This window comes from Sporothrix brasiliensis (assembly GCF_000820605.1).
Source record: "Sporothrix brasiliensis 5110 chromosome Unknown Cont15, whole genome shotgun sequence".
NCBI classification, from domain to species: Eukaryota; Fungi; Ascomycota; class Sordariomycetes; order Ophiostomatales; family Ophiostomataceae; genus Sporothrix; species Sporothrix brasiliensis.
Window position 1 is genome coordinate 216117 of NW_024467134.1, and position 25606 is coordinate 241722.

Here is a 25606-nt window from a genome sequence, read left to right on the forward strand (position 1 = left end):
CCATGGAACCGCCTTCTCCAACGGCGTTGGGTTGATCTAAAATACAAGTTCGTTCTGATCGCCGTTGTCTTGATGTTGCACTTTTGCAAGTGATGCCTTGTGTGCTCGACTGTGTATATCTGTGCTGTGCAACGGTTATTCCTGATTTGTTGTTATCCAATGCATTCATACTGTCGTTACTATGTCACACTATGTTGATGTAGAAGATGCTTGCCGTCCACGGCTACGTTGCTCCCCATTCATGTATCCAGCACATCGTGTCCCGTGCTCACATTCTTGTCGGGTCCATGACTATAGGTGTCCATTCCGCAGGTTGTCGTAGGGCGACTCCGGGTACGTGATGCAGTTGGGCTGCTGCTGGAGATTCGCCGGGCCTCCCAGAGCGTTCGACATGATCCGTACCAAGCTGGCGGGACCCTCGCGGTCGCCGCTGGCTTCCCACCACATGGCACCGCCCAGTCCTCGGTCCTTGATGAAGATGGCCTTGGCCAGCGTGGACGGCTGGCTGTCGTAGGTGATGAACGTGCGTGACTTGGGATCGTAGCACGACGACGCAATAATCTCTGGGTCGTAGTGCTCTTGTGCGTCCGGTGGCGGCAGGGCCTTGAAATCCCAGACACCGGCCTCAAACGACCCGGGACCCGTGCCCTCAAACGGCCGGCCAAGACCGTCGGTGTTGGTAAACGCGCGACCATACAGCGGCAAGCCCATCACAATCTTGTTCGTGGCCACACCGCGCGACTGGTAGTAGTGCAGGGCGACAGCGGTGCTCGCGGGCGTGATGGCGGGGTTGGTCTGGTGCGGGTAGACGTTGGCCTGGTGGCCCGAGACGCTGCTCCAGGAGCCCGCGTAGTCGTAGCTCATGAGGTTCCAGAAGTCGAGGTAGCGGTCCATGGCCGGCACATCGAGAATCTCATAGTTTTGCGGCCCGGCGGGGCAGGCCACCGTCAGCTCAAAGTGGTACCGGTTGGGGCCGAGCGAGTCGCCGTAGGCATCCAGCGCCTTGCGGCACTCGTACAGCAGCTGCACGTAGTTGGCGGCCTCTTCTGCATTCTGCGGGTACTCCCAGTCCAGGTCGATGCCGTCAAAGCCGAGCTCCTTGACGTGCTTGGCGGCGGTCTCGGCAAAGACCGCGCGGAGCTCAGGGCGCGAGGCCGGCTTGACAAAGTTAACCGAGCTGGTGTAGCCACCAATGGACAGCAGCACCTTGAGGTTGCGGTTGCGCTTTTTGAGGATGTTGATCTGCTTCATGCAACCAAACATGTTGTTGCCTGGCTGGTCCCAGGTGTCTCCTTCCCAGTGAATGCCGGTGTCTGCCCATGTGTCGGTCAGGATGACCTCGCCGGACTCGGGCCGGATATTGGCAAAGGCATAGAGGATGTGGGTGATGTGCTCGGCGGGCAGATCTTGGGGCTTATAGGCACGGACGTACACGGACCAGTTGGCAAAGTAGACCACCGAACGGTAGCCGCGAGGCGTGGCCATGGTGGTGATACAGACTGATGCAGATTGATGTGGATTGATGTGGATTGATGCTGTAGGACGTGACAGGTAACTGCGGGCTGTCTGGTAGATCGGCCGTGTGGAAGCACAAAGCGGTAGGAGCTCAACGAGAAGGAGCGCTCAGGGGTCAATGATGCAACAAACCGGGCGGGAATCAGCTGTATTGAGTCCAGCGACACTACTGAACTTTCAACGAGGGATGATATCAATAACAATGGGACTGAATTCAAGCTGTGTCTTAATATTCAGCTCTCAGCTTTGCTCAGGAGGCATGCGGCCACCTTGCCACGCAATACACCGCCCAGCGGGCATGTCGTCCCCTCATATCAAGAGCCAAGAGCTCCGACATCCCACTCTCACCCAAGCCTCACTGGACAGCTCCACTGACAGCAAAAGGAGCATCGCCTGCTATTCCCTGATTTCTGGCTGGCTTACACGGGTACCGGGGCTAGTATTATCCGCGTTATATAACATCACGGGAACAGTCACGTGTCACGTGTGAAGTAGAAGATGATAAGGCCCACTTATATTCTCTGGATTGACGCTAAGGAAAAAAAAGTTGTTGGACTGGCAGAAGGAGCGGCCCCGACCACCAAAGAAAAAAAAGCTTCCTTTTTTGCACTGTTCACACTCGACTTTCTTGTTGTTTGACCCCAATCGACAAGTCCCCCTCCCCAACCACCAAAAGCGTCGCCCGTTTTCCGTCGCACGGCCTGAACAATGGCGAGCGTCAACTACATCCTCTACGACTCGGCGGTCGGCTATGGCATCTTCGAGGTGGTGCACCAGGCCGACAGTGTGGGCGTGCGCCTCAAAGAGGTGCAGGACTCCATGTCGGACCTGTCCAAGTTTGGCAAGATGGTCAAGCTGGTGAACTTTTCGCCGTGGAGGTGTGTATCTGGTCACCGGCCCCGCATGTCGTTGATTATCCGCTGACCCTGTCTAGAAACCACGCCGAGGGTCTCGAGAACCTCAACGAGCTGTCCGAGGGCATCGTCTCCGAGTACCTGGCGTCCGTCCTCGAGCTGAGCCTGCCCAAGACGAGCGGCAAGAAGAGCAAGGTCGTGCTGGGCGTGCCGGACAAGAACCTGGCCAGCGACATCAGCAGCCGCTTCCCCGGCGTCGAGTGCGAGACGATTGAGACGTCCGAGGTCGTGGCGGCGCTGCTGCGCGGCATCCGCCAGTACGCCGAAAAGCTGCTCAAGGGTCTGCACGACGGCGACATGAGCCGCGCCCACCTGGGCATGGGCCACGCCTTCTCGCGCTCCGGCGTCAAGTTCAACATCCACAAGAACGACAACCACATCATCCAGCAGATCGCCACGCTCGACGCCCTCGACAAGACCATCAACAGCGGCTGCATGCGCGTGCGCGAGTGGTACGGCTGGCACTTCCCCGAGCTCATCAAGATTGTGTCGGACAACGTCACCTACGCCAACCTCGTGCTGGTCATTGGCAACAAGAATACCCTGACCGACGACAGGCTGCACGACGTGGCTGCTGTGCTCAGCGAGGACGGCGGTCGCGCCCAGGCCATTCTGGACGCCGCCAAGGTGTCCATGGGCCAGGACATCAACGCCGAGGACCTCGAGATGGTCAAGTCGTTTGCCACGGCCGTGTCCAAGCTGGCCGCCTACCGCCAGGTGCTGGCCTCGTCGCTCGAGGCCAAGATGGGCATCGTGGCGCCCAACCTGCAGGTGATCCTGGGCACGCCCGTCGCGGCCCGCCTCATCTCGCACGCCGGCTCGCTGACCAGCTTGGCCAAGTACCCGGCCTCGACGCTGCAGATCCTGGGCGCCGAGAAGGCGCTGTTCCGCGCCCTCAAGACCAAGGGCAACACGCCCAAGTACGGCCTCATCTACCAGAGCTCCTTTATCGGCCGCTCGGGCCCGCGCCACAAGGGCCGCATCTCGCGCTACCTCGCCAACAAGTGTAGCATTGCGGCCCGCGTGGACAGCTTCAGCGAGCAGCCGACGTCGCGGTTCGGCGAGGTGATGCGCCAGCAGCTCGAGGACCGCCTCGAGTTCTTTGCGTCAGGCAAGAAGCCCATGACCAATGCGGACGCGATGGAGGAGGCCATGGCCAAGGTGCTGGCGGACGCCGGCGGCAGCGGCGCGTCGGCCGATGCGGACATTGACATGAACGACGTGTCGGACGACGACGAGGAGGCCGAGGCCGAGAAGAAGGCCAGCAAGAAGGACAAGAAGGACAAGAAGGAAAAGAAGGAAAAAAAGGAGAAGAAGGAGAAGAAGGACAAGAAGGAGAAGCGCAAGTCGCTGGACGCAAGTGCCATGGACCTCGACGAGCCCAAGAAGAAGAAGAAGAAGTCGACTGCGTAGGATCCGTATCCTGTGTCGTCGCATCTTCTTGTATTCTGATCCTTGTTTGAGTCTTTTGCCTTTTGTTACAGCTGTTTGGGACACTGCGTCTTGTCTTGGATTTTTCCTTTGCTTTCGTTTTGGGCATCGATTTGTTTTGCGGCATATCTCTTGAGTTTTACTCATTTGTCTGTCATTTGTTTCATCTTCTGCCTTCTTCTCTGTCTGTTATATCTTTTTGCTTTCTTCTTTTCCTTGTATCTTTTTTTTGGAGTTTTTCTTGGTGGGATTCCTTGGCATGGAGTTACTTCTTTCCTTTCTTGACAGGACAAAATAATAGGAGCACTTCTACATGATCGTATAAAATGATCTGGTTACATGCGACTGCGCAGCCTCAGTAGTGTCATTTCAAGGACATATATTTCAAGACGTAAAACATGTACAATAAGATACAAAATACAAGTAACTGTGTAAAATGGCGCTCGTCGTAAATGAGACATGAACATACACGAAAAACAAAAAGTATGGGAAAATAATGGACTGAAATGGCAAAACGCCGTAAACGCCGTGCTTCTGCTGAATAACCACACCATATATGAGCGTCCCTCTCCGACCTACGCGCCTTCGCTACCAAACTCGCGTGTCCATTCCTCGTTCCGCTTCAGGTCCTCCTTGGACACGGTCGGTCGGCTGCCCTTGATGGCCTTGACAAAGTCCTTAAAGTCCACCAACGGTTCCAACAGCTGCTCGGAGTCGACATCGTCCCACGTCATTTCTTGTGCGTCGGGTGCGCCGGGCGAGCAGGGTGTCAGCTTTTTGTTGCCGTCCTTGTCGGTGACGGCGTGGAAGTGCGTGGCCTGCTGGATCTTGCGCACGGGCTGCATCAGGGCGTCCTGGACGGCGATGCTGATGTCGGAGCCCGAGTAGCCCTCGGCCAGCTTGGCCAGCTCGCGATAATCGTTGCTCTGCAGGGTGGTCGGGGTCTCGCCAATGGAAATCTTGAACATGGTGGTGCGGGCGGCGACGTCGGGCAGGCTGATGTGGACGCGGCGCTGGAAGCGGCGGCGGATGGCCGTGTCGAGCTGCCAGGGGATGTTGGTGGCGCCCAGCACGAGGACGCCGGTGCTGTCCTTGCCGACACCGTCCATCTGCACGAGCATTTCCGTCTTGATGCGCCGCGACGCCTCGGACTCGCCCTCGCCGCGGGGACCGGCCAGGGCGTCGAGCTCGTCGATAAAGATAATGGACGGCTTGTTCTCGCGCGCCATGTTGAAGAGCTGCTTGACCAGCCGCTCGCTCTCGCCCATCCACTTGCTGACCAGATCCGAACTGCTGACACTGAAAAAGGTGCTCTTGGCCTCGGTGGCCACCGCCTTGGCCAGGTAGCTCTTGCCGGTACCGGGCGGGCCGTACAGCAGGATGCCCTTCCAGGGCTGGCGCTTGCCCTGGAACAGGTGCGGGAACTTGATGGGCAGCAGCACGGCCTCCTTCAAGGCCTCCTTGGCACCCTCCAGCCCGGCCACGTCGTCCCACTTGACATTCGGCCGGTCGCCCATGATGGCGCCCGCCAGCGCGCTGCGCAGTTTCTTGCTGTCCTCGTCGAGCCCGTCCTCGGCGCCGCTGCCGTCGCCTTGCTTGCCCTTGCCCGTGCCGCCCGTCGACGAGCCGTTGGCGCCGACCAACCCTGGCTTTTTGCGTTTTGCTTCGGCGTCGGACAGGTGGGCCTTGAGCTTCTCGGCGCGCTCCATGTACTCGGCGGTCTTTTGGCGGATCATCTCTTTGGACTTGGGGTTCTTTTCCCACTTGAGGGCGAGCATGAACATTTCGAGGGAGGCATAGTAGAGTTGGTAGGCCTTTTCGTACTGGGCGGCGTTGTCGGCCTCGATGGCCTTGCGGACCTGCTCAATGGCGCGGCCGAGGAAGTCTGTATTCGACATTGTGGAAGGCGATGGTGGGTGTTGGATTGTAGGAGGAGGGCGGGATGTCGAAATGGTCGTCTGGAGTCAGCACAAGGCTGTGATCGGCGTCGAGAGCAATGAAGAACGGAGAGAGGCGGAAAGGGAGGAAAAGGAGGACAGGAGGACAGGAGGACAAGGAGGAGGCTGGTCGGAGGCCGGTCGTGGTCAATTGGGAGGCGGACCACCGACAAAAGAATGCCGCCGAGGTCAAAATGTGTGCCCGCCGAAGAGGGGATGCAACTGTCGCGAGACGACGAAAAGAAAAGAGGCAAGGTGCAGTCGTTCGTCGAGCGTCGAGTTTGCGAGACAAATGGGAAAATGGGACGAAAAGACCAAAGGCTGCGGAGGACGCAGTGACAATGTGAGTTTTCCCTGTTCTGAGTGACAGTGGTCGTTCCTGCCAGTCCTGTGTGCGCTTGTGTTTGGCGGGGTAACCGGGTGACGCCACGAGAAGGAAGGCACCCAAATCCCAACTGAAGGAAGCGGATCCGCCACCAAAAGGCCAGCGTGAATTGCGCATAGGTGCCCCGAGTGCCTCGACAGCGCTAAAGATTCAGCGAGAGATCGGTAGACAGGGGGCGGCTTCAGCGTCATTGGGTAAAAGGAGGCACAACAAGGCTAGACCAATTTTGTGGAGCTTTTTGGTGGTGGTTCTGGAAGGCGGCAGAAAACGAGGGGAGGAAAGAGCGTTGCAGAGCACCAGCGAAGCAAGCTTCGAGTTGAGACGACAGCACAAAACGAAGCAAATCGACGACCAGACTTACGCAGTCCAACATCACTACGGATCATCTTATTTTGACATATCATCTTGCATTGCCGATTTGGACGACGCGCAGCAGCTGGTGCTAGTTTTTGCGCTGTTGCTTGTGCGCCTCTCAGATTCCAAATTGCGCATTTCAAACTGTCATACTTTCGTTCTTTTCTTCATTGTCTCTCCTTTTGATCTTTTCACATATACATTTCTACCGACGCCATGGCTGCACCGGCAAGCGACGCACAGGGGAAGCTCCAGGAGCTGACGGACCAGTACACGAAGCTGCAGCAAGGTAAGATGAGATGATACGGAGATGAGGTAGAATTATTGCAGTTGATGCATGTGTATGGCTGACAACCTCCTCAGAGCAACAGACATTGATTGTATCTCAACAACGGCTGAATGCGCAGAAGACAGAGAACGAGGGTGTCAAGAAGGTAGGCATATGTGTCCCCTCTTGTATTCTGAGATGTACATCTAACGTCCCCCCTCCCCAGCAATTTGAGGACCTCAAGGACGGCGAGACCATTTACAAGCTCGTCGGCCCCGTCCTGTTGAAGCAGGAAAAGTTCGAGGCAGACAGTACAGTCAAGGGCCGTCTGGACTTTATTGACAAGGAGATGTACGTGGAAACCCCCTTATATATATATATATGATGCATTTGTTAACTGAAGTGAAAGCGGCCGGCTGGAGGACGAGATCAAAGAGTCCAACACCAAGATGGACGAGATCAAGGACAAGATCATGGCCACACAGACAAGCGCACAACCAGCACAGTAGATTTTCGCAGTGGGTGGTGTGGATGAAGAAAGGGGGAAATTAAAACGCCAAGTCGATACCCAGAGTGGTGATGCACAAAAAGAAACAATCAAACCAAGTCAATATCAGTATTAAACAACTCATAAATCCAAACGGCAGGAACATTAACATCATCTCGGTCCGGTGGCATAAACTCCCAATCCCCACGGCAGATCCATATTGTGAACCGGCGCCCGCTCCCGCTCAGAACAAAAGACAACGGCGTTGTATTGTCAAACAAGACGATCTTCCGGCGTGGGCGGGGATAGCAACCATGCACCACGTCCATGATTAGGTCCAGAATTTGGCTCACCATTAGATGCTCCCCAAACAGAAGTGTGCTTAGTTCACATATTCGTTTATCATTACTGACCGCTTCCTCGGGATATACCATCGTCGGGCCGTCACCAGATACAGTGGCACATATTGACATGTAGCAACACTGTACGCTTACTCTCCTGCTTTTAATTAAGCTCGAACTGTTCTCATTGACATCAGTGTAAATATTAAAAGGCATATATAAGAATTATTTATTAAGGCAACATATCTCAAGCAGGCAACGGCCAAACGAAGCAGTTTACTGGCGCGTAATAAAACTAACGTCGAGCCCGAAACAACAGAAGTCCACGAATTCCAGATGTCATTCTCGCAATAAAATTTAACATGTGGAATAAATCAGAAAATATTTAAAATAACAAAATTAACTTTTCAGAAAAAAAAAGATACAAATACCATACCACTGCTGCCTACAGAACCCTGCTACTCAACATCGTCAGACATAACATGTGGTGAATATTGATACCCTTTTAGCGCATTACTACCCGTAGACCGACCCGTTTAGGCCTCGATGTTGGACCATTCAGGTACTGCAACCAATCCAACAGCCTCCACGTGACTGGACCGGGGAACCCTTGGAGGGGCAAATGCGGCTGATCCACCTGTTCCAGCCAATTCCAGCCAGTTCCAATGCGGCAGCCTGTTCCCAAACACGCCCAAGACACGTCTGTCTACGGCTCACTCACGTCATTGTCCCGCAGGCCGACGCACGCAGCAGCTACAACAACCCGAAGATGCAGCCTGTCTTCGAGTGTCGCTCCTAAGTTACGACGAAGGCGTCTGGGTCTGTGATTGTTGCCAGATACCACGACCAACACCTATATTGATCGATTTACACCTCAGTGCGTCATACTTCTGTCACAGCTAACAGAGGACACAATGCCGCGATCTCAGTACTCGTCTGGGTCTGGGTCCGGGTCCGGCCCAGGACGGTCGACCTCCTCCTCGTCGATTTCGATCTCGACCTCCGCCTACGCCCCCCTGTCCTCCAAAGACCTCGCCCGGTCTGCCGAAATGTTCGAGTGGCGCCCACAGATCCCACTCAAGTTCCACATCGGCTCGCTCGACGCCATGTACCGCGAAGGCCGGACGTACCTGGCCGAACACAACTACGCCAAGGCCTTTGTGCTACTGATGCGCTTCACCATCATCTGCGTGGACAAGGTGCCGACGCACCCCGAGGCGAACACGCCCGAGGGCCGGCGCATGGTGCGGACGGTGACGCGGCGGCTCAAGACGGTGATGGCGCTGCTGGAGTCGACCAAGGAGCAGCTGGACGTGGCGCGGCAGCGGTGGGTGGACCAGCACCCGCAAGACGAGTACGAGCGGCGACTCGACCGCAGAGAAAGCAGGGTCGGAAAGGAGAGGAAGAAGACTACGACGTTTGCGGAGCTGGACCCTGCGCTGTCGTGGAATCCGTACGCGCAGGCGGAGCTGCTCGATGCGGCGGACCATGTCGAGCTGGCAATTGCTCTGGCAAACAAGCGGGGCCAAGAAGGTGGCAGCCGTGGTGCAAAGACACATGCCTCAACCACGCCTGGGAAGGACACTCGGCGAGACGCCGAGGACGTCAGCCGGGCCATGGAGCGGGCTCGGTGGCAGCTCGACGAGATGTCTCGACCGCCGCCGAGCTACGACGACAGCCATACGGCCAACGCCGGCCACAGCTACCGACAGCCCCAGGACCCCGTCGTCCCTGTGTCCTACAGCTACCCGTCCATACACAAGTCGACGCCCGTGTCGTACGACTCGATGCGGTTTGACCAGAGACGAGACGCCGCCACAACGTCGGCCAGCGGGCCACCACGCCCCCCAAAACAGCCTGCGGCCGCGTCCCTCGCGCCCGCAGCACGGCCACCACCAGTCCCGTCCCGCGGCGAGCCCTTGTCGTCCCGCTACAATGACGACCTCGTCTCGCTTCACCAGTCGAGCGAGCCTCCTTCGACGGCCTCGACGCCGCCACCGCCGCCACGGCTGCCGCCCAAGACCGTGGAGCTTGACTCTGTGGAGGCAGCCGCCCAGCCGGGCAAAACGTCCCAGTACACGTTCAAGCCCGCCGCGTACCTCGAGAGCGGCGCGCCCATCCGCAGCGTCTTCTTGCCCGACACGCTGCGCCGCGACTTTCTGCGCGTGGCCCAGCCCAACACCGACAAGGGCATCGAGACCTGCGGCATCCTGTGCGGCAAAACGGCCAACAACGCCCTGTTCATTACGTGTCTGCTCATCCCCCAGCAGATTGGCACCCGCGACTCCTGCGAGACCACCGGCGAGGTCGCGACGCTCGAGTACTGCTCCGAGCACGACCTCATCCAGATCGGCTGGATCCACACCCACCCCACGCAGACCTGCTTCATGAGCTCCCTCGACATGCACACCCACGCCGGCTACCAGATCATGATGGACGAGAGCATCGCCATTGTCTGCGCGCCCGCGCACGAGCCCAGCTGGGGCATCTTCCGGCTCACGAACCCGCCGGGCTTGCCGTACATTGGCGGCTGTCGCAAAGCGGGCGCGTTCCACGAGCACGATTTGCGCCCGCACGAGATTTACACGGAGGCGAAGAACCCGCCGGGCCACGTCTTTGTTGTGCCGGGCATTGACTTTGCCGTGGCTGATCTACGGGAAGAGAAGTAGAGATGGGGGTGGTCGATTGGGGTGGTCGATTGAGGCACGGCTAGGACGAAAGCCATGAGTTGCATTTTTGGCGTTTTCTTTTTCTGTTTCTTTTCCTTTTGGCGTTTCGTCTGTCTCTTTTCATAGCGTAAGGGAGTACAATACCACACAGCGCCGTCTCAGGTGCTCTTTCCGTTTCTGACCACAAAATGTGCCTTTGTCCTGAACCAACCCATCTGTGCAAGAGTGGTCCATCGTTCCTTCCACTTTTGGCAGATACAATGTCGTCAGCCACACACCATCCCCGCTAACACAAGAGATATAAACGTGCCCAAACAGAGTGCCTTCCCCCTTCGAAAATATTCCGCGTTGCAGGGTGTTCCGAAGAATTTTCGTTCACTGGCTGGGTGGAGCGTGCCCTGCCCTTTGCGGCGTGTGACCATCGTGAGGCTCTCCCCTTGTCCCCTTTTACCCCTGACTTCGCCTCTACCTCTTTGGACAGCCGGCCGTCCTCTTTTCTCTGCGATCGCTTTCGATCTCGCGTGTTTTTGGCGTTTATTCAATTTCGTGTTCTTTGCATCTCTCATTTTTTTTAATTCTCTTCTGTCTGATCTGTCAGCTTTCTTTCTACGAGAGGGCTGTGATAGCAACGCGCTCCGAGTCTTTGCATCTTTGTGTTTTATATGTAAATCAATCTCGTTTTCTTTCTTACTGCACGTTACACGTTTTCGTTCCCAGCATGGACCACAGTCAGAGCTTCGGGGTGGATGACCTCAACCATGCTTCGCAGTATGGTATCAACATGCAAGCACAGCAGCAGCAACAACAACAGCAACAGCCTTCGCAACGCCATCTCCACCAGCGTCATCCATCCCTTGTTCAATGGACCACTCAGCCTATCACGACGTACCAGCTAGTGTCCTTGGAGGGAGGTGGTGGCAGTGGTGGTGCTTGTGGCGGATGTCCGCCTCTTGCTGCACACCAAACTCCGACCCAACCGCTGTATCAACATATGCCACAACAGATGCCACAACGGCAACAGCAGCAGGCTGCACTCTACGCGTTCCACCAGAATATGCCAAACATACCAATGCCGCATGGGACGCCGCTGACACCCATGTCACAAATGCCACAGCTGCAACACATGCCGTCCATGCCACACATGTCGCCCATTACGCCGCTGACGCCAATGACGCCTGCCGGGAGTGGCTAGAGTCCCACCCGTCGTCATCCGTCGTGCAGCAGCGGCAGCTTCTACCAGCCATCGCCGCCACGGTTCCAGTCATACTCGAGTATACCGGTCCAGCAACAGTTACCGCAACAGCCACCGCAACAGTCGACGCAACAGCCGACGCAACAACAGTACCAGCCGTTCTACCAGCTGCTGTCGCGGACCCAGCAGCGCCACCACCAGCTTCAGCGCTCGCAGTCCATACCAGTCATGTCTAGCCATGGCCTTCCCGGCAGCCCAGAGGTACCCAGGGCCTTTCACCTCAGCCCTATATGCAGGTACAATATCACAGTTTTTTTTCCCCTTTTTGTATTTTGTTTTGTCCTTGTTGAGTGACTTGCTTTACCATTTCTTTGAAACCATCGTACACTAACATGGCCCATTATCTACAATAGGGCCCCACAGCTGTACCCACCCGACATGTTCTTTGCGGCACCTCAACCAGTGACGCCGGCCAAGAACCAGGCAAATGCAAACGTCTTTGTCGACCACCCTCCCGGCCCAGCACCTTTGCCTCGCCTGGCCACTCGACATAGCACTTCGTTTACGAATCATCGCCCCAACAAGCCCAAGCCATTGGCGCTAAAGACAACCCATCTCCAGCCGCATCCAGACGATGATAACGGAGATGGAGGCCACGTTGACGGCCATCGGGTTGGCCATGACGACCAGCCCCATCAACTACCGTCACAGTCCGCGGCGCTCCGTCGCAAGCCTGTGAGTAGTGTATCTACTGGTGCCATACCCATCGCGGTGTCGGTCACACCTGTGGGTTCCGACCGTGAGTACGACGGCGGCGGATCGTCATACAGTACCTCCCCCCTGGGTTCCGAGGCCCATGCCAGGATCCGAGCACGGATGCGCATGCCGTTTGTTCCGCGCACACCCAAACATGTTTGTACACTGGCCGCAGCCAACGTGGGTGGCGACCGTGCTACCGCCATCACGGCCACCATGGCCACCTCAGCCACCACGGGCGTGTCCATGACAACAGATTCGTATACCGAAACGTACACAGGCCCGTATACAGACACGTGCGTGGCTCCACCCGGACCAGAGAACAGCCTCGAGCAGTTTCTGCAGGACCACATCCACTCGATCGAAACAAATTACTCGGACGACACGACCAACACCAAGGGCCGCCTTTTGTCGTCGTCGTCGGACGAGTGGTACACAACTTCTGAGACTGACCCGATCCAGTCGCGGCACCGGCACCGTGTTATGGAGACGCAAGTCGCCGACTACGAGTCCACGTCTGGAGGAGAAGGCGGAGGTGGAGGAGAAAGTGGTGGTGGTGGCAGCGTTGGTCTCTGCAACTGTGGTATGCAGCAGTGCTGCCAGTGCGGACTGTTCATCTCACGCCCAAGAATGCACAAGTGCATGGGCACTGGTGAGACTGTCCTTCCGTCGACTCGTCGGTAATACAAGGATAACGAATGGTTCAGTCTCGACCAATGACGGTTGACATATAACGGTGGCTTTCTTTCTATTTCCTTCAATTTTTAAGAAAAACATTTTTTATCTGTTTTGCTTTCTTCTTTCGTCTTATTGTTCCTCATATTATCATTATAATAATTATTATGTAGCTTAGGGGTAGCACATGGGACGATAAACCAAGGACGGATCGAGTGTAAGATAGTGTACGGTATGGGATGTGAGTTAAAGCAGAGGAAACGGAACTGGGAATGGGAAAACGGAGACAGCAAACAGCGAGCGGGACACGAGGAAGAGCAGCCGACACAAAGGTGTACGAATTAGTTTGAGGCGATAGTTTATGTATTTCGAGTGTTTCCTATGGAGTTACATCAAGCTGAGTGTCCACGAACTGCGACAACCCTTTTTTTTTCGACTGTCCTCCCAACCACTTCTGCCTTACGGAGACGCACCAGCAGGCGGCGGACCACACGACTTGCACAGGGCCTCGGCGGCGGTGGCCACATCAGCCGCCGCTGCACCGCAGGCCTTGGTAATGCAGTCGCCGGCCGAGCTGTGCAGCTTGTCAAAGTTCTTGCACTGGCACTCGTAGTCGGTCGCGCTGGTGCACCCGATGGCGGTAATGGCGGTGGCCATGCAGTCGGCCTGTTGGAGAGTACTGTGTCAGCCGTGCGTCGTGGCCGTATGACCACCAGTGTGTCACGGGCTGTGCCAATGGGAAATGCTGGAGTACTATGGGTGAAGACTTACCGCACACGCCGGGAAAGGATGCGCCGGATCAGGGGCGCACGCGGCCGAGACGGCAACGGCGCCGGCGACGACGGAGAAGATCAGGGAAAGCTTCATTATAGCGGATGTGTGATGCTGTGTGGTTTGTGTGGTTTTGTGTGGTTTTGTGTGGTTTTGTGAGGTGCTGTTTGCGTTGCGTTCGAGTCTCGAGATCTGGACAGCTGGCCGTCTTAAATAGAAGTAGAGACTGGACTTGGGGCGTCCAAAGACGGCTCGTCAATCCGCAAATGAGTACACTTCTGTACAGGTTTTGTTCTATTTGCATGCTGGACATATAGATTGATCATTCCGCTTGTCCTCGGCGGAGACGGGGTACATATATTGCCTCTTACGTAGCTTTGCCACTTTGTCCGTCAAGGAACTTTGGGCAGTGCAACTTGCGGGATTCCTCCGAGTATCCTCGGCCACCTTCTAAATGATATTGATCGTTTGTTGCAAGAGGGGATACAAACAACAAGCCTTTGAATTCACAGGGAATGCCCAAATTGTCCGAAACCGGGGGACAAAACCGTCGTTTACAGCATATGCAGATCCTATCAAGAGAAGGACCAATGGACGGGATAGGACGATGGGCCGGATTGTAAAGAGCGAGGAGGTAAACGCCGTCCAATCTGGTGCCTGGTTTATGACTGATTTTGCTACTGGACAAATCCATTGATTTGTTTTTGCTTTTGTTTTCTACTTCTTATTTTTATTTTTTGGTAGGATCGAGACCGACGCCAGCATCACCAAAATTGACGGCGCCTCTCACTTGCATCATGGTCCTGCATTGGCTAAACTCGGTGGTGGCGAGGGCAGACCCCATATCAGGGAGGAATGCGTTTCCCTGCATAGCCGGGTCTACACGGGGAGATTCAATGGAGTAATCGGACTAAGCTTCTCCATGTGCTTCTTCCGCGAGAGTCATGACGAGTCAGTTTGATCGGTTAAGCAAAGTCGTTGGGGTCGGTCTGGTGCTCCCCTCTTTCCAATAAACATTGTATGCCCACCACACCTCGGAAGTCCGTAATACAATTCTAGTGACCGTCTCCATATATGTTCTAATTTTAATAGCCATTCTGGTATAATGTACACGAACTGGCGGGAAAATCGGAGACGGCAAAATGCAACGACTTTGGCGCGGGATGGATATAGCACGCCTGCCAAGGCACGTCCTGCACTACGCGAGTCAGTCGTCTAAGCCAATATTCCGCTCCACTAATGAACACCTGATCGGGAGATGTACGTCAAACCCACAAATAGAAAACGGTCCTGATGAAGGTTGACGATGGCAAAACCGACGTTGGCGATATTATGTAAGCAAAGTGGGGTCCACCACGAGCGGGAAGTAGCTCTCTGAGCTCCCCCACAGAGCTTTTTGGGGCGTCGCCAGAGTCAACCACACCCAGCCGTCCACCACCACACACGGCTCAATGGCTGGACTGCCGGCACGACAACTGGGGCAGCGCCTCTTTCGGGGTCGGAGTGCCCGGCGCACACTTCTCTGGGCCGGTAGCTGCCCACAATGTCGCCCATTGCTTGCCTTTCGACAAGATCGATTCTCGTCGACGTCGACGACGTCAACAACCACAACAACGCCGCCGACAAGAGCCCTCCCCGTCTCACTCCGAAAACAGATCAAAGACGAAGCCAAGGCGCGCAAGGCCAAGGCTGCCCAACAAAAGGGATCTGCCAGTGGCAGCGAGCTGTCCCACCGCGGCCAGACGGTGCCCGGCTGGGAGCTGACGGTGGGCATCGAGATCCACGCGCAGCTGAACACGGCGCACAAGCTGTTTTCGAGCGCGCAGGCCACGAGCCCGCTGTCGGAGAGCGAGCCGAACGCGCCGGCGCACGTGGCCTTCTTTGACGTGGCGCTGCCCGGCGCCCAGCCCATCTTCCAGCCGGCGACGCTGATCCCGGCGATCCGCGCGGCGCTTGCGCTCGGGTGCACCATCCAGCCGGTCAGCCGGTTCGACCGCAAGCACTACTTCCACTGGGACCAGCCGGCCGGGTACCAGCTGACGCAGTACTACGAGCCGCTGGCGCGCGACGGGCACGTCGACCTGTACAGGGACCGCGACGGGATCGCGGCCGAGGACGGCGACCACGTGCGGGTGGCGATTGTGCAGGTGCAGATGGAGCAGGACACGGCCAAGACGGTGGCGCAGCCCGGCGGGGTGCACTGGCTCGACTACAACCGGGTGGGCATGCCGCTGGTGGAGATTATCACGGCGCCGCAGCTGCACCACCCGGCGACGGCGGCGGCGTTTGTGCGCAAGGTGCAGCAGCTGCTTGTGGCGGCGGATGCGTGCACGTCGGGGCTGGAGGCGGGCGGGCTGCGGGCGGACGTGAATGTGTCGGTCCGAAGGGTCGCCGGCGGCGACAGCGAGCGCAGCGAGGACAAGGCAGACACAGCACGTCTCGGGGTCCGCACCGAGATCAAGAACCTCAACAGCTTCCGCGCGGTCGAGGACGCCATCATTGCCGAGCGCAACCGCCAAATCGCAGCCATCGTGGCGGCCGAAGCCGCGGGCCACGCGTCCCCCCGCGACGCCATTGTCAGCGAAACACGCGGCTGGACCCCGCCGGCGTTTGCCGGCGACGAGGGCAAGACGCACCGGCTGCGCGGCAAAGAGGGCGAGGTGGACTACCGCTACATGCCGGACCCCGACTTGGGGCCCGTGGTGATTGACGAGGCCCTGGTCCAGTTTCTGCAGCTGACGCTGGGCGCGTCACCGGACGCAGAAATGGACGACTTGATCGACAACTTTGGGCTGTCGCCGACGGACGCGGCGGCGCTGATGGCGCTGGACGGCGGCGGGCGGGCGCAGTACTATTACGACGTGGTGGAGGCGGTGGAGCAGCGGCTGGCGGCGGCGGCGACAGGGGCCGCCCCTGGGGTGGAGGTCCGCGCGTTTGTGGCCAACTGGGTGCTGCACCAGCTGGGGCGTCTGACGTCGGACCGCAACGCCAGCTTCAACATCGGCGACGACGCTGCTGCTGCCGCCGCCACCGCCACCGCCACCACCACCTCGCTCGACATGACCCCCGAAGGCCGCTGCCGCATCCCCGTGGCGTGTCTGGCCGACATCCTGGCCTACCGCTACCAGGGCCGCATCACGGCCGGCGTGGCCAAGGAGCTGCTCTTTGCCGTGTTCCGGGGGGACGTCACAGACACGGACGGAGGGCCGTCGGTGACCGACGCCATTGCGGCCGAGCGTCTCTGGTTCGACGAGATCTCCGCAGACGAGTACGCCGCGCTCGCGCAAGAGGCCATTGCCGACGAGGCAAAGACGCTCAAGCAGTTTGCATCCCCGGCGGCCCAGAAGAAGTACCCGCACGGCAAGCTCCAGTATCTGGTGGGCAAGCTGCTGCGGCTGGGGCCCGAAGGCCGGACCGACCCGCAGAACGCCGAAGCAGCAGTGCGGGCGGCGGTGGCCAAATGGGTGGAGGACAGCCAGCGCCGATCGGCATGACGTCAGTGAGGGCGGACAGAACGAGTGTCCCTTAGATTATGCATAATACGAACCCGAACAAACAATACCCATGCCACATACCAATGTAGACAGCACAGGTCCACCGGCAGCGTTGGCGGCCACCCCTGACGCCAGATCGTGCCCGTTTCGGATCACCGTACCGTCTCACTCTTTCTGCAGTAGCGTCTTTTGCGTCTTTTGCGTCTTTTGCATCAGCACCGGCGCAGCTAAACCCAAAGCAGGAATTGCCCGCACAGAGCGCACTTGCACCCCTTTTGTGACCGGTTCCCTGCTCACGCATCGCTTTTGCCCTTTTCTGGCCAGGTTAGGCCTATTCCGCTGACCTGCATTTCTTCAGCGAGCGTTGCATTGGAAGGGCGGCAGGGAGTCGTCTGTGCTTTGTCTTGTCCGCGTGCTCCGCCCGTCATCCTTCGCGCCATCCTCATCCAGTTGACGATCGCCGTTTTTCGTCTTTTTGTCTTTTCTGTTCACACGTCCGGTCCCCTTGTTCGTTTTTCCATGTGCAGCGCCCCACGTCGCGCAGCGCATCCACTCGTCTCGTCTCATATCGCCTGCATATCCCATTGCATGGACGATCGCATCGCCAGTGGCCGACCTCCCTCCGTTGTCTCTGCGTCCGCCGTCTCGCACGACCGCCCCCCATGGCGTCCGATGCCCCGGAAGCGCCGGCAACCCCGGCAGCGCCGTCCACCGCACCGGCCCCCGCCTCCGATGCCGCCTCCGTCCACTCCGCGCACTCCGTCAACGCCATGAGCGGCTACTCTGTCAATCTGTCCGTCGACACCGACGACCCACGCGGCCGCGACACGGACAACGACTCGTCCCTCGGCGACATGGACACGCAGTCCTCGACCCGGTCGGCCACGTCCAGCGTGTACCGCTTTGTCGAGGAGTTTGGCCGCACGTTCCACAGCTACAAGGAGGGCAAGTACTATCTGCCCAACGACGAGCAAGAGCAGAACCGGCTGGACCTGCAGCACGCGATTGCGAAGCACGTGCTGGGCGGGCAGCTGGGGCTGGCGCCGCCGAACCAGGAGCTTGGTGGATCTGAAACGGCGGGCGACGACGGTGCTGCGGGTGCAGATGCCACGCAGTCGGCCACGGACGAGGCATCCACTGGGGCATCCACTGGGGCATCCACTGGGGCAGCCACCGGGGCAGCCACCGGGCCGTCGCACCCGGCCCACAGAGTGCTCGACCTCGGCACGGGCACGGGCATCTGGGCCATTGACTTTGCCGAGCGCCACCCCGCGGCCGACGTCCTCGGCACCGACCTCAGCCCCATCCAGCCCGAGTACGTGCCGGCCAACTGCCGGTTCGAAATCGACGACATGGAGGACGAGTGGACGTTTGGCGGCGCGAACCGGTTTGACTACATCCACGGGCGGTACATTGTGCCGTTTCTCAAGAACGCGCCGGCCGTCATCCAGAGCGCGTACGACCACCTGCAGCCCGGCGGCTACTTTGAGCTCTTTGAGGGCCCCATGCTCTTCCAGTCCGTCGACGGCTCCCTCGAGGGCACCACCCTCAAGGCGTGGAACGACCACATGATGGCGGGCGTGCGGCGCGTCGGCCGGGACCCGCTGGCCGCGCTCAACCTGCGCGCCTGGATGGCCGACGCCGGGTTCCAGGACATTACCGAGCGGCGGCACGCCCTGCCCATCAGCCCGTGGCCGCGCGGCCGCGACAACAAGCTGCTGGGCGCCATGGAGATGACGAACCTGCTCGAGGTCGCGCACGGCATCACCATGGCCATCTTCACCAAGGCGCTCGGCTGGTCCGTCGAGGCCGTCGAGGTCTTCTTGGCCAAGGTGCGCCAGGACCTGCACGACCGCCGCATCCACGCATATCTGCCAGTGTAAGTCCTGCCCCCGCCCGTAACGTCGCTTTGGCAAAGTAGACGGCTAACGTGACAACCTGACAGGGTCGCCATTTACGGACAGAAGCCACTGTGATGGGTAGTGTTGAGGCGGTGTCGAAAATGAATCATTTTTTTTCTTCTCTTTTTTTCCTTCTCTTTTTTTCCTTCTCTTTTTTTCTCTTTTTGTTTTGTACATTTCCATGTTTCCACGGCTCTGTAGCGCTGCTAAGCTTAGACGTAAAGTATCGCCATTCTGAACGAGACAGTACTTGCTCTAATAGCCCTCTATATTTAAGCATCGTCCCACTGTAGCGCCTAACGAGGGGCCTAGAACAGTCCATCCACGCGCCTTGGCAACGGCTCCGATCTCATCGCTATTCCAATACCAGTTTAGGAAGGCACTTTCGGTTCGTGTAAGGAAGGAGGAGATGACAGTTACCATTCAGTTAACCGTTCCTTCTTATTCGGTTTCTTGTAATTACCCCTGAATCTTTCTTCCCTCCTCTTTTCACTTCTTTTTTATTCCGCCCTCCTCCTCTCGATTCTTTATCCCGAGAATCCTTCTAACCCCCCGTACCACACGAAATGACGACAACCACACAAAGGAACGATGCCGCCAGGGCGGCGCGTCTTGCGAATACGCAGACCAAACTGCCCGAAACGACCGCATCAACAACCGCGTGTTGTCGTTAAATACACACCACAAGTTATTGGCCGTCACCACACGAAGCCAAATGGCCAGAGAAGTGGACAGTTTCTAACGATGGCTGCACTGTCCGAAACAAGCCCATCTATCAAACGCGTGAGAAGGTGGAGGCGTTCTTCCAAGAAAACCATAAGCCGTTTACAGAAAACGCTTTGTTTTCGAACTTGGAAGCCGTTTCTTATAACCGACAAGGGCTGTTGAGGACACACCAAGTGCATTGTCGTTGAGAGCGATTCTCTTACACCTAGTTGTTGCGGCGGCCAATGGCGGGAATCCGGTTCCCAGACCGTTAGTCACAGCACAGCCTCGTTACGTTTCATTTTCAACACGCTCCAAGCTCGAGGACAAGCACATAACCAAAACCGGACAAATGGACACCAACAGAGTGCCCCACTAACAGACAGCTCTTATCTTTGGCATCAACGACCACCGATATCTCGTCCGCCGAGGACAACATATATATTGCACCGCGTGACTGTGTTCACATTGAAATTCCGAGTATTTAGTTCTTCTCTCGCTGATCTGAGCCATGTCGGCTCCCGAAACATACCTCCTTTGGGTGAACGGCGCCGAGTGCAGAGGAACAGGCGAGCCGTGAGTACCTCCATCGTGCCTATCCTCCAGATGCGCTTTGCCTGCTGACACGTCAAATCAGAATACCCATTGAATGCCCAGCCACAGGAGAAGTCTTTGCATCGTATGTCCCTCTTGTTGTCTGCATTCCCACTGCTCGCTCTCACACCCACCAGATGCCACAGCGCCTCCGAGGCAGATGTCGACGCTGCCGTCCAGGCCGCCCATGCCGCCTTTGTGGCCGGCACCTGGTCTCGTGCGCCCCGCCACGTCCGCGCCGATGTCCTCGACGAAGCCGCTCATCTGCTGACGGCCGCCCTCCCCGACCTGATTGCGCTCGAAGTCCGCCAGACCGGCCGTGTCGTCCGCGAAATGCAGGCCCAGGTGCCCTCGCTCGTCCGCTGGTTCCGCTACTACGCGGCCCTGCTGCGCACCGACGAGCGGCCCGTCTTCCCCACGGCCGGCCAGCTGCACAACTGGGCCGACCGCGTGCCGCTGGGCGTCGTCACGCTCGTCACGCCGTTTAACCACCCGCTGCTGATTGCCGTCAAGAAGCTGGCGCCCGCGCTGGCGGCCGGCAACAGCGTCGTGCTCAAGCCGTCGGAGCAGACGCCGCTGACGTCCCTCGCGCTGGCCCAGCTGCTGCACAGGGCTGGCCTGCCGGCCGGCGTCTTGTCCGTCCTGCCCGGTCCCGGCCCCGTTGTGGCCGCCGCCCTGGCCGCCCACCCGCTCGTGCGGTCCATCGACATCACGGGCGGCACCGCCGCCGGACGCGCCCTCGGCGCCATCGCCGGCCACAACCTGGCGCGCTTCAATGCCGAGCTCGGCGGGAAAGCCCCCGTCCTTGTCTTTGCCGACGCCGACCTACCGGCCGCCATCAACGGCGTCGCGTTTGGTGCGTTTGTGGCCAGCGGGCAGACGTGCGTCGCGGCGACGCGCATCCTCGTGGAGCAGAGCGTCTTCGACGACGTGGTGGCCGGCCTCGCGCGCAAGGCCGCCTTCATTGCGGCCCACATCGGCGACCCCGCCAACCCGCACAGCAGCATGGGCCCGCTGGTGTCGGCGCACCAGCAGCGGCACGTGCGCGCGCTCGTCGACGCGGCCGTGTCGAGCGGGCGCGCGGCGGCGGCGGAGGGCGGCGGCACACTGCCGGCCACCAGTGCGCTGGACGGGTTCGACCTGTCCAAGGGCTACTTTTACCCGCCGACCGTCCTCGTGAGCGCACCATTGGCGACCGACGCGGCGAACGGCGAAAACGCAGAAAACATAGAAAACAGAGAACCCACACCCAGGATTCTCGGCACCCGCCTTTGGCGGGACGAAGCATTCGGCCCCGTCGTCGTGGTCGTTCCGTTTGCCAACGGCAACGAAGACGAGGCCGTGCGGCTCGCCAACGACGCCGCGTTCAGCCTGGGTGCCGCCATCTGGACCCAGGATCTGTCGCGCGCGTTCCGCGTGTCCGAGCGCGTGGCCGCCGGCATCGTCTGGGTCAACACGCACCACCGAAACGACCCCAGCAGCCCCTGGGGCGCCACGTCGGTCCCGGGCGGCGGCAGCGGTGTCGGCAGCGAAAACGGCCGCGAGGCGTACTTGGCCTACACGGCGGCCAAGAGCACGGTGGTCAACTATGCGCGGCCCCACGAGGCGCGCGTGGCCGAAGACTGGTTCAACGAGGGCGCAGCCGCGGTGCGGTATGGATAAGAGTGGCAGGCGAAGCAGGACGAGTGAGGAGGAGGGGTGTACACTTTGCTTGCCAGCCGTGCCTCTCTTCTCGGCTATGAGGAGCCTTGCCGCTGCGTTTGGATGAATCAGTGGAAATAAGCAACCACCGATTTTGGAAACATGGTGAGATAAGTACCATAGTTTCACGTAAAGCCATAGAAACCGTCCGAATCACGACCATGTGCACAAACAAACAGAAAAGAGGAGATACCGTGGCGCCGGGCCATGTCCAACGAGTCGTGTGTTTTTGGCCTTGTTTTGATTCTGTCATTCTGTCCACAATTCCTGTAATTGTTCGCTCGGAGAGATAGAGCAGGCGACACACAACCATATTAAGCAGAAGAATATGGAATTTGCCGTCTTGATATACTTCCGGCATAAATGAAAGATAACTTGGGCAATTTGGCAATCGTTCGTAACTACCGGTCAAGCTCAGAGCAAAAATCAAGCACTTTGCCCAGTTAGTTGAGCCTGACACTTGTTTTCCTCGCTTTTGACATCATCACCATCTTCACGAGTGTTGTCTCGCCAAATTCCGATGAGTTTTCGGTCCTTCTTTGGTACCTCCGATTCTCCATGAAAGGGTTCGTCGTGTCTTCAATTGTCACAGCTTGGGCGGCCATTGCAGCCGCCGCGCCACCGTTGTCCGTAAATGGCCACAGCCACGACGACGCACATGATCGTGATCGTGCGCTCAGCCAACCCAATAGCTACCACGCCGGTACTGGTGCTGGACCTTGCGATTTGTCGAGTGAAGACACAGGATGCTACCTGATTATGGACAATAGCGGCTGCTTTTTGAATACATCGGACACAGCTAGAGTGCTGGGCTGTGCTGATTCGGATCCGACAAAAGCGATTGATATTGTGAGTCCACACCCAATTTGACGATTGAAAACGAAGGCGCATGACCTGTACACGGTCACTGACACTTCCAGTTCTGCCGCTGCTGGGGCTGCAACGGCCAGGAGCTGGTCAATTTTATGCCGACGCTCAACTGCACGAGCAAGACCGTGATTCCCACGCCGGCCAAACCAGCACCCATCTCCGGCAATGGCACCGCATCGGCCCCCCATGGCAACGGCTCTCATCCGGTTCCAGGTCCTGCACCCTAAGGAGGATCCACGTCAGAAAAAGGACCAGCAGGCAACGCGCACATGCCCGTGTCTGCTCTACCGATCGACGGGAAGCTTATTATATCCACTGGTGTAGTTGTCTACGTTTGTCCTGGAAGGGGATATATGCCTGCCATGTGTTGTAACGGCGACTCGGGTCTCGGGATGCTCGGTTGTGGTGGTGGGCCAAGTGCGTGGCGTCGATTTTCATGTACTTCCACCAATCATACCAGGAACTTATTATATCAATTTTTAGAGTTGAGAATGGCGGGTGTCTTCGTTGCGTCTAAGGGCAGACATCTTTTGTCGTGTTGCAAGGTTGAGTGGATCTTGACTGCGAAAACGAAACAAAAAAAAGAATCATGAGGGGAACGGTCTAACTCACGAATCGACCCTGAATCGTCTGTGCTTTGCTGGTGAATGTTGGTTCTAAAATAGTGGCATTGTGCTTGGGTCAGAAGCCATTGTAGGGAAGAGGATGTGCACTGCTTGATGTATCGGCAAGGACAACACATCGACACATACCGCCGAATACGAATGCAAAGACTGTGGCAGGTCGGAAAGCGGAAACCAAAACAAAATATTACAAAGAGACTATGCAAGTGTCATGGGTATGTAAATAGTATGTACAGAGTATAACAAGCGTAAAGCAGAGACAAGGACAAAACGTCCGTGGAGACGATCGACACCACACGGGATTTAAAGTACCGCCGCCGCAAGGACGGCCGCGCCGCCCACCAGACCAACTGCAACCGACGTCAGCCCCAAAAGGCCGCCGGCACCAATGTGCAGCAGCCGCGGCCGCCCCGCCGCCGCCGACGCCGTGCCCGATGCTCCCGCCGCCGCCGTCTCGCCGCTGTCGCCGTTGGAAATCGTCCCCGTCGAGGGCACCGGGTTGTTGGTCGCCGTGGCCGCCGCGGACGAGATCTCGGCCACAATGACCGACGACGCGCTCGCCAGGTCGGCCGCGCGCACGCTGCTGGGCTGGTCCTGCTTGTCGATCGCGCTGCAGAGGTCGGCGATCCACTGGCCCGAGTCGAACTGGCGCGCGTCGTCGCAGTCCTTGCCGACGCAGAGGCCCATCTTGACGACGAGCGAGTGGGGGTTGCCGCAGACGCAGGCAAAGTCGCCGGGCGAGCAGCCGGAGTCGAGGCAGGCGGCGTTGTAGCACAAGAGGGCGCAGGGCTCGGATTCGGTGACGAGCTGGGGCACGGTGGTGCCGGTGACGTTGATGGTGCCGGCCGAGGTCGTGGAGGTGCCGGTGGCGGTGCCGTCGCCGCCCGTGGTGGTCGGCGTGGTAGCATCGGCGGCCGAGGCCGAGGCGGCAAAGAAGAGGACCGTCGACGCGGCAATGAGCCTGCGGCGGCGGCCGATCTCGGTGGTTGCTGTTCTAGGCTTCATGGTCGATGGTATGTCTGGAGAGGAACGAGAAGAATGAGGAATGAGGAAAGCGAGGGAAGTCGAATGGACAGAATAACTAGAAGGGACCAGAGTTCGAGGTTAGATAAACGAAGACGTTGCCGGCAAGTGGCGGGTCTCAATGTAGACGTGCAAAGGGAGGATGCCAAATAGGGAGCAAATACGAAAGGCAACAGTCTCCAAGCAGAGCATCGAGAGACCCAGTTAAGAACAAAGCCTCTCCCTTTTGTCTGTTGTTATCTGCGACTGTTTTGGAACAGTGCCTGGCCTTTCTTAGCTGAGCGCTGTGCAACGTGGCCGAGGAGACACAACCAACGTGGTTCTGGTGCAAAGCCACAGAGGGTGCGTGGTATTGTCGGGCAGTGGTGCTTACCGAAGACGAGAGTAGCGATTGGGCGTCGCCTTTTTATTGTGTTTTTCTTTCCCAATGTCTGTCGACTGCGCCTCAAAACTGGCGCGAAAACAAGGCCAGCTCTCCCGAGGCGGAACGGAGGATCAATGGGTAGCAGGTCGCAGGCGCCGATGTATATGTGTGTGTGTAGGAGACGAAGAGTGTCGACTGAAAACAAGAGTCTGAGAACGTATCGCTGTGTTTGTGTGATGACGATGCTGGTGGCGATGACGACAACAAAGGGGACAAGGGAGATGCTCGCGGCAGGGAGCGTGTCTGGTCCAGCTGCCCGGACAACGTTGCAGTATTGGCGCGTGCTGGCAAACCAATCGCTCGTCAGTCTACCTTGAGAGGGAAATGCAAGTCGTCGCGAGAGAAGTCGAGATGGATGATGAAATTGCGAGACGACAAAAAAGTGATTCTCAAAACAGTCACTGGAAATTGCATTGCCCCCGGAAAACGCCCAAAGGGATGCCTCCTTTAGGCCCTGGGAGCAACGAACAAGGCACATTGATTGGCTCCGCTCGCCAGCAGCTTCAGCTTTAGTGGAGTTCCTTTACTAGTTAGTGAGTTAGTGAGCTGGTGAGCTGGTGTTCGCTGGCGGTCGCT

General features: G+C 58.0%; 12 protein-coding genes across 12 annotated transcripts; 8 read left to right on the plus strand and 4 right to left on the minus strand.

Annotated features, from left to right (window-relative positions):
- Window positions 1–291: 291 nt before the first annotated feature.
- SPBR_05990 (chitinase) lies at window positions 292–1485 on the minus strand (the record flags this gene model as incomplete). The annotated part of the gene is made up of 1 exon (XM_040764252.1): window positions 292–1485. One exon carries the CDS (start codon window positions 1483–1485, stop codon window positions 292–294), a length of 1194 nt encoding a protein of 397 aa, XP_040621884.1.
- A 738-nt stretch (window positions 1486–2223) lies between these two features.
- SPBR_05845 (nucleolar protein 56) lies at window positions 2224–3842 on the plus strand (the record flags this gene model as incomplete). Its single annotated transcript, XM_040764108.1, has 2 exons — window positions 2224–2393; window positions 2450–3842. The coding sequence occupies 2 exons, from the start codon at window positions 2224–2226 to the stop codon at window positions 3840–3842; spliced, it is 1563 nt and encodes a 520-aa protein (XP_040621885.1).
- A 593-nt stretch (window positions 3843–4435) lies between these two features.
- SPBR_05948 (vacuolar protein-sorting-associated protein 4) lies at window positions 4436–5758 on the minus strand (the record flags this gene model as incomplete). The annotated part of the gene is made up of 1 exon (XM_040764211.1): window positions 4436–5758. One exon carries the CDS (start codon window positions 5756–5758, stop codon window positions 4436–4438), a length of 1323 nt encoding a protein of 440 aa, XP_040621886.1.
- Window positions 5759–6752: 994 nt separating this feature from the next.
- SPBR_06227 (uncharacterized protein) lies at window positions 6753–7313 on the plus strand (the record flags this gene model as incomplete). Its single annotated transcript, XM_040764489.1, has 4 exons — window positions 6753–6825; window positions 6900–6970; window positions 7031–7155; window positions 7208–7313. The coding sequence occupies 4 exons, from the start codon at window positions 6753–6755 to the stop codon at window positions 7311–7313; spliced, it is 375 nt and encodes a 124-aa protein (XP_040621887.1).
- Window positions 7314–8546: 1233 nt separating this feature from the next.
- On the plus strand, window positions 8547–10301 carry SPBR_05789 (endosome-associated ubiquitin isopeptidase; the record flags this gene model as incomplete). The annotated part of the gene is made up of 1 exon (XM_040764052.1): window positions 8547–10301. The coding sequence occupies one exon, from the start codon at window positions 8547–8549 to the stop codon at window positions 10299–10301; it is 1755 nt and encodes a 584-aa protein (XP_040621888.1).
- Window positions 10302–11019: 718 nt separating this feature from the next.
- Window positions 11020–12933, plus strand: SPBR_05741 (uncharacterized protein; the record flags this gene model as incomplete). The annotated part of the gene is made up of 3 exons (XM_040764004.1): window positions 11020–11069; window positions 11523–11754; window positions 11917–12933. The coding sequence occupies 3 exons, from the start codon at window positions 11020–11022 to the stop codon at window positions 12931–12933; spliced, it is 1299 nt and encodes a 432-aa protein (XP_040621889.1).
- A 450-nt stretch (window positions 12934–13383) lies between these two features.
- On the minus strand, window positions 13384–13791 carry SPBR_06265 (uncharacterized protein; the record flags this gene model as incomplete). The annotated part of the gene is made up of 2 exons (XM_040764527.1): window positions 13384–13590; window positions 13696–13791. The coding sequence occupies 2 exons, from the start codon at window positions 13789–13791 to the stop codon at window positions 13384–13386; spliced, it is 303 nt and encodes a 100-aa protein (XP_040621890.1).
- Window positions 13792–15238: 1447 nt separating this feature from the next.
- Window positions 15239–17189, plus strand: SPBR_05731 (aspartyl-tRNA(Asn)/glutamyl-tRNA (Gln) amidotransferase subunit B; the record flags this gene model as incomplete). The annotated part of the gene is made up of 2 exons (XM_040763994.1): window positions 15239–15332; window positions 15358–17189. The coding sequence occupies 2 exons, from the start codon at window positions 15239–15241 to the stop codon at window positions 17187–17189; spliced, it is 1926 nt and encodes a 641-aa protein (XP_040621891.1).
- A 662-nt stretch (window positions 17190–17851) lies between these two features.
- On the plus strand, window positions 17852–19072 carry SPBR_05983 (methyltransferase type 12; the record flags this gene model as incomplete). The annotated part of the gene is made up of 1 exon (XM_040764245.1): window positions 17852–19072. One exon carries the CDS (start codon window positions 17852–17854, stop codon window positions 19070–19072), a length of 1221 nt encoding a protein of 406 aa, XP_040621892.1.
- Window positions 19073–20306: 1234 nt separating this feature from the next.
- Window positions 20307–22051, plus strand: SPBR_05793 (uncharacterized protein; the record flags this gene model as incomplete). Its single annotated transcript, XM_040764056.1, has 3 exons — window positions 20307–20371; window positions 20433–20474; window positions 20527–22051. The coding sequence occupies 3 exons, from the start codon at window positions 20307–20309 to the stop codon at window positions 22049–22051; spliced, it is 1632 nt and encodes a 543-aa protein (XP_040621893.1).
- A 597-nt stretch (window positions 22052–22648) lies between these two features.
- Window positions 22649–23187, plus strand: SPBR_06230 (uncharacterized protein; the record flags this gene model as incomplete). The annotated part of the gene is made up of 2 exons (XM_040764492.1): window positions 22649–22939; window positions 23011–23187. 2 exons carry the CDS (start codon window positions 22649–22651, stop codon window positions 23185–23187), a joined length of 468 nt encoding a protein of 155 aa, XP_040621894.1.
- A 699-nt stretch (window positions 23188–23886) lies between these two features.
- Window positions 23887–24588, minus strand: SPBR_06183 (uncharacterized protein; the record flags this gene model as incomplete). The annotated part of the gene is made up of 1 exon (XM_040764445.1): window positions 23887–24588. One exon carries the CDS (start codon window positions 24586–24588, stop codon window positions 23887–23889), a length of 702 nt encoding a protein of 233 aa, XP_040621895.1.
- Between the last annotated feature and the right edge of the window lie 1018 nt (window positions 24589–25606).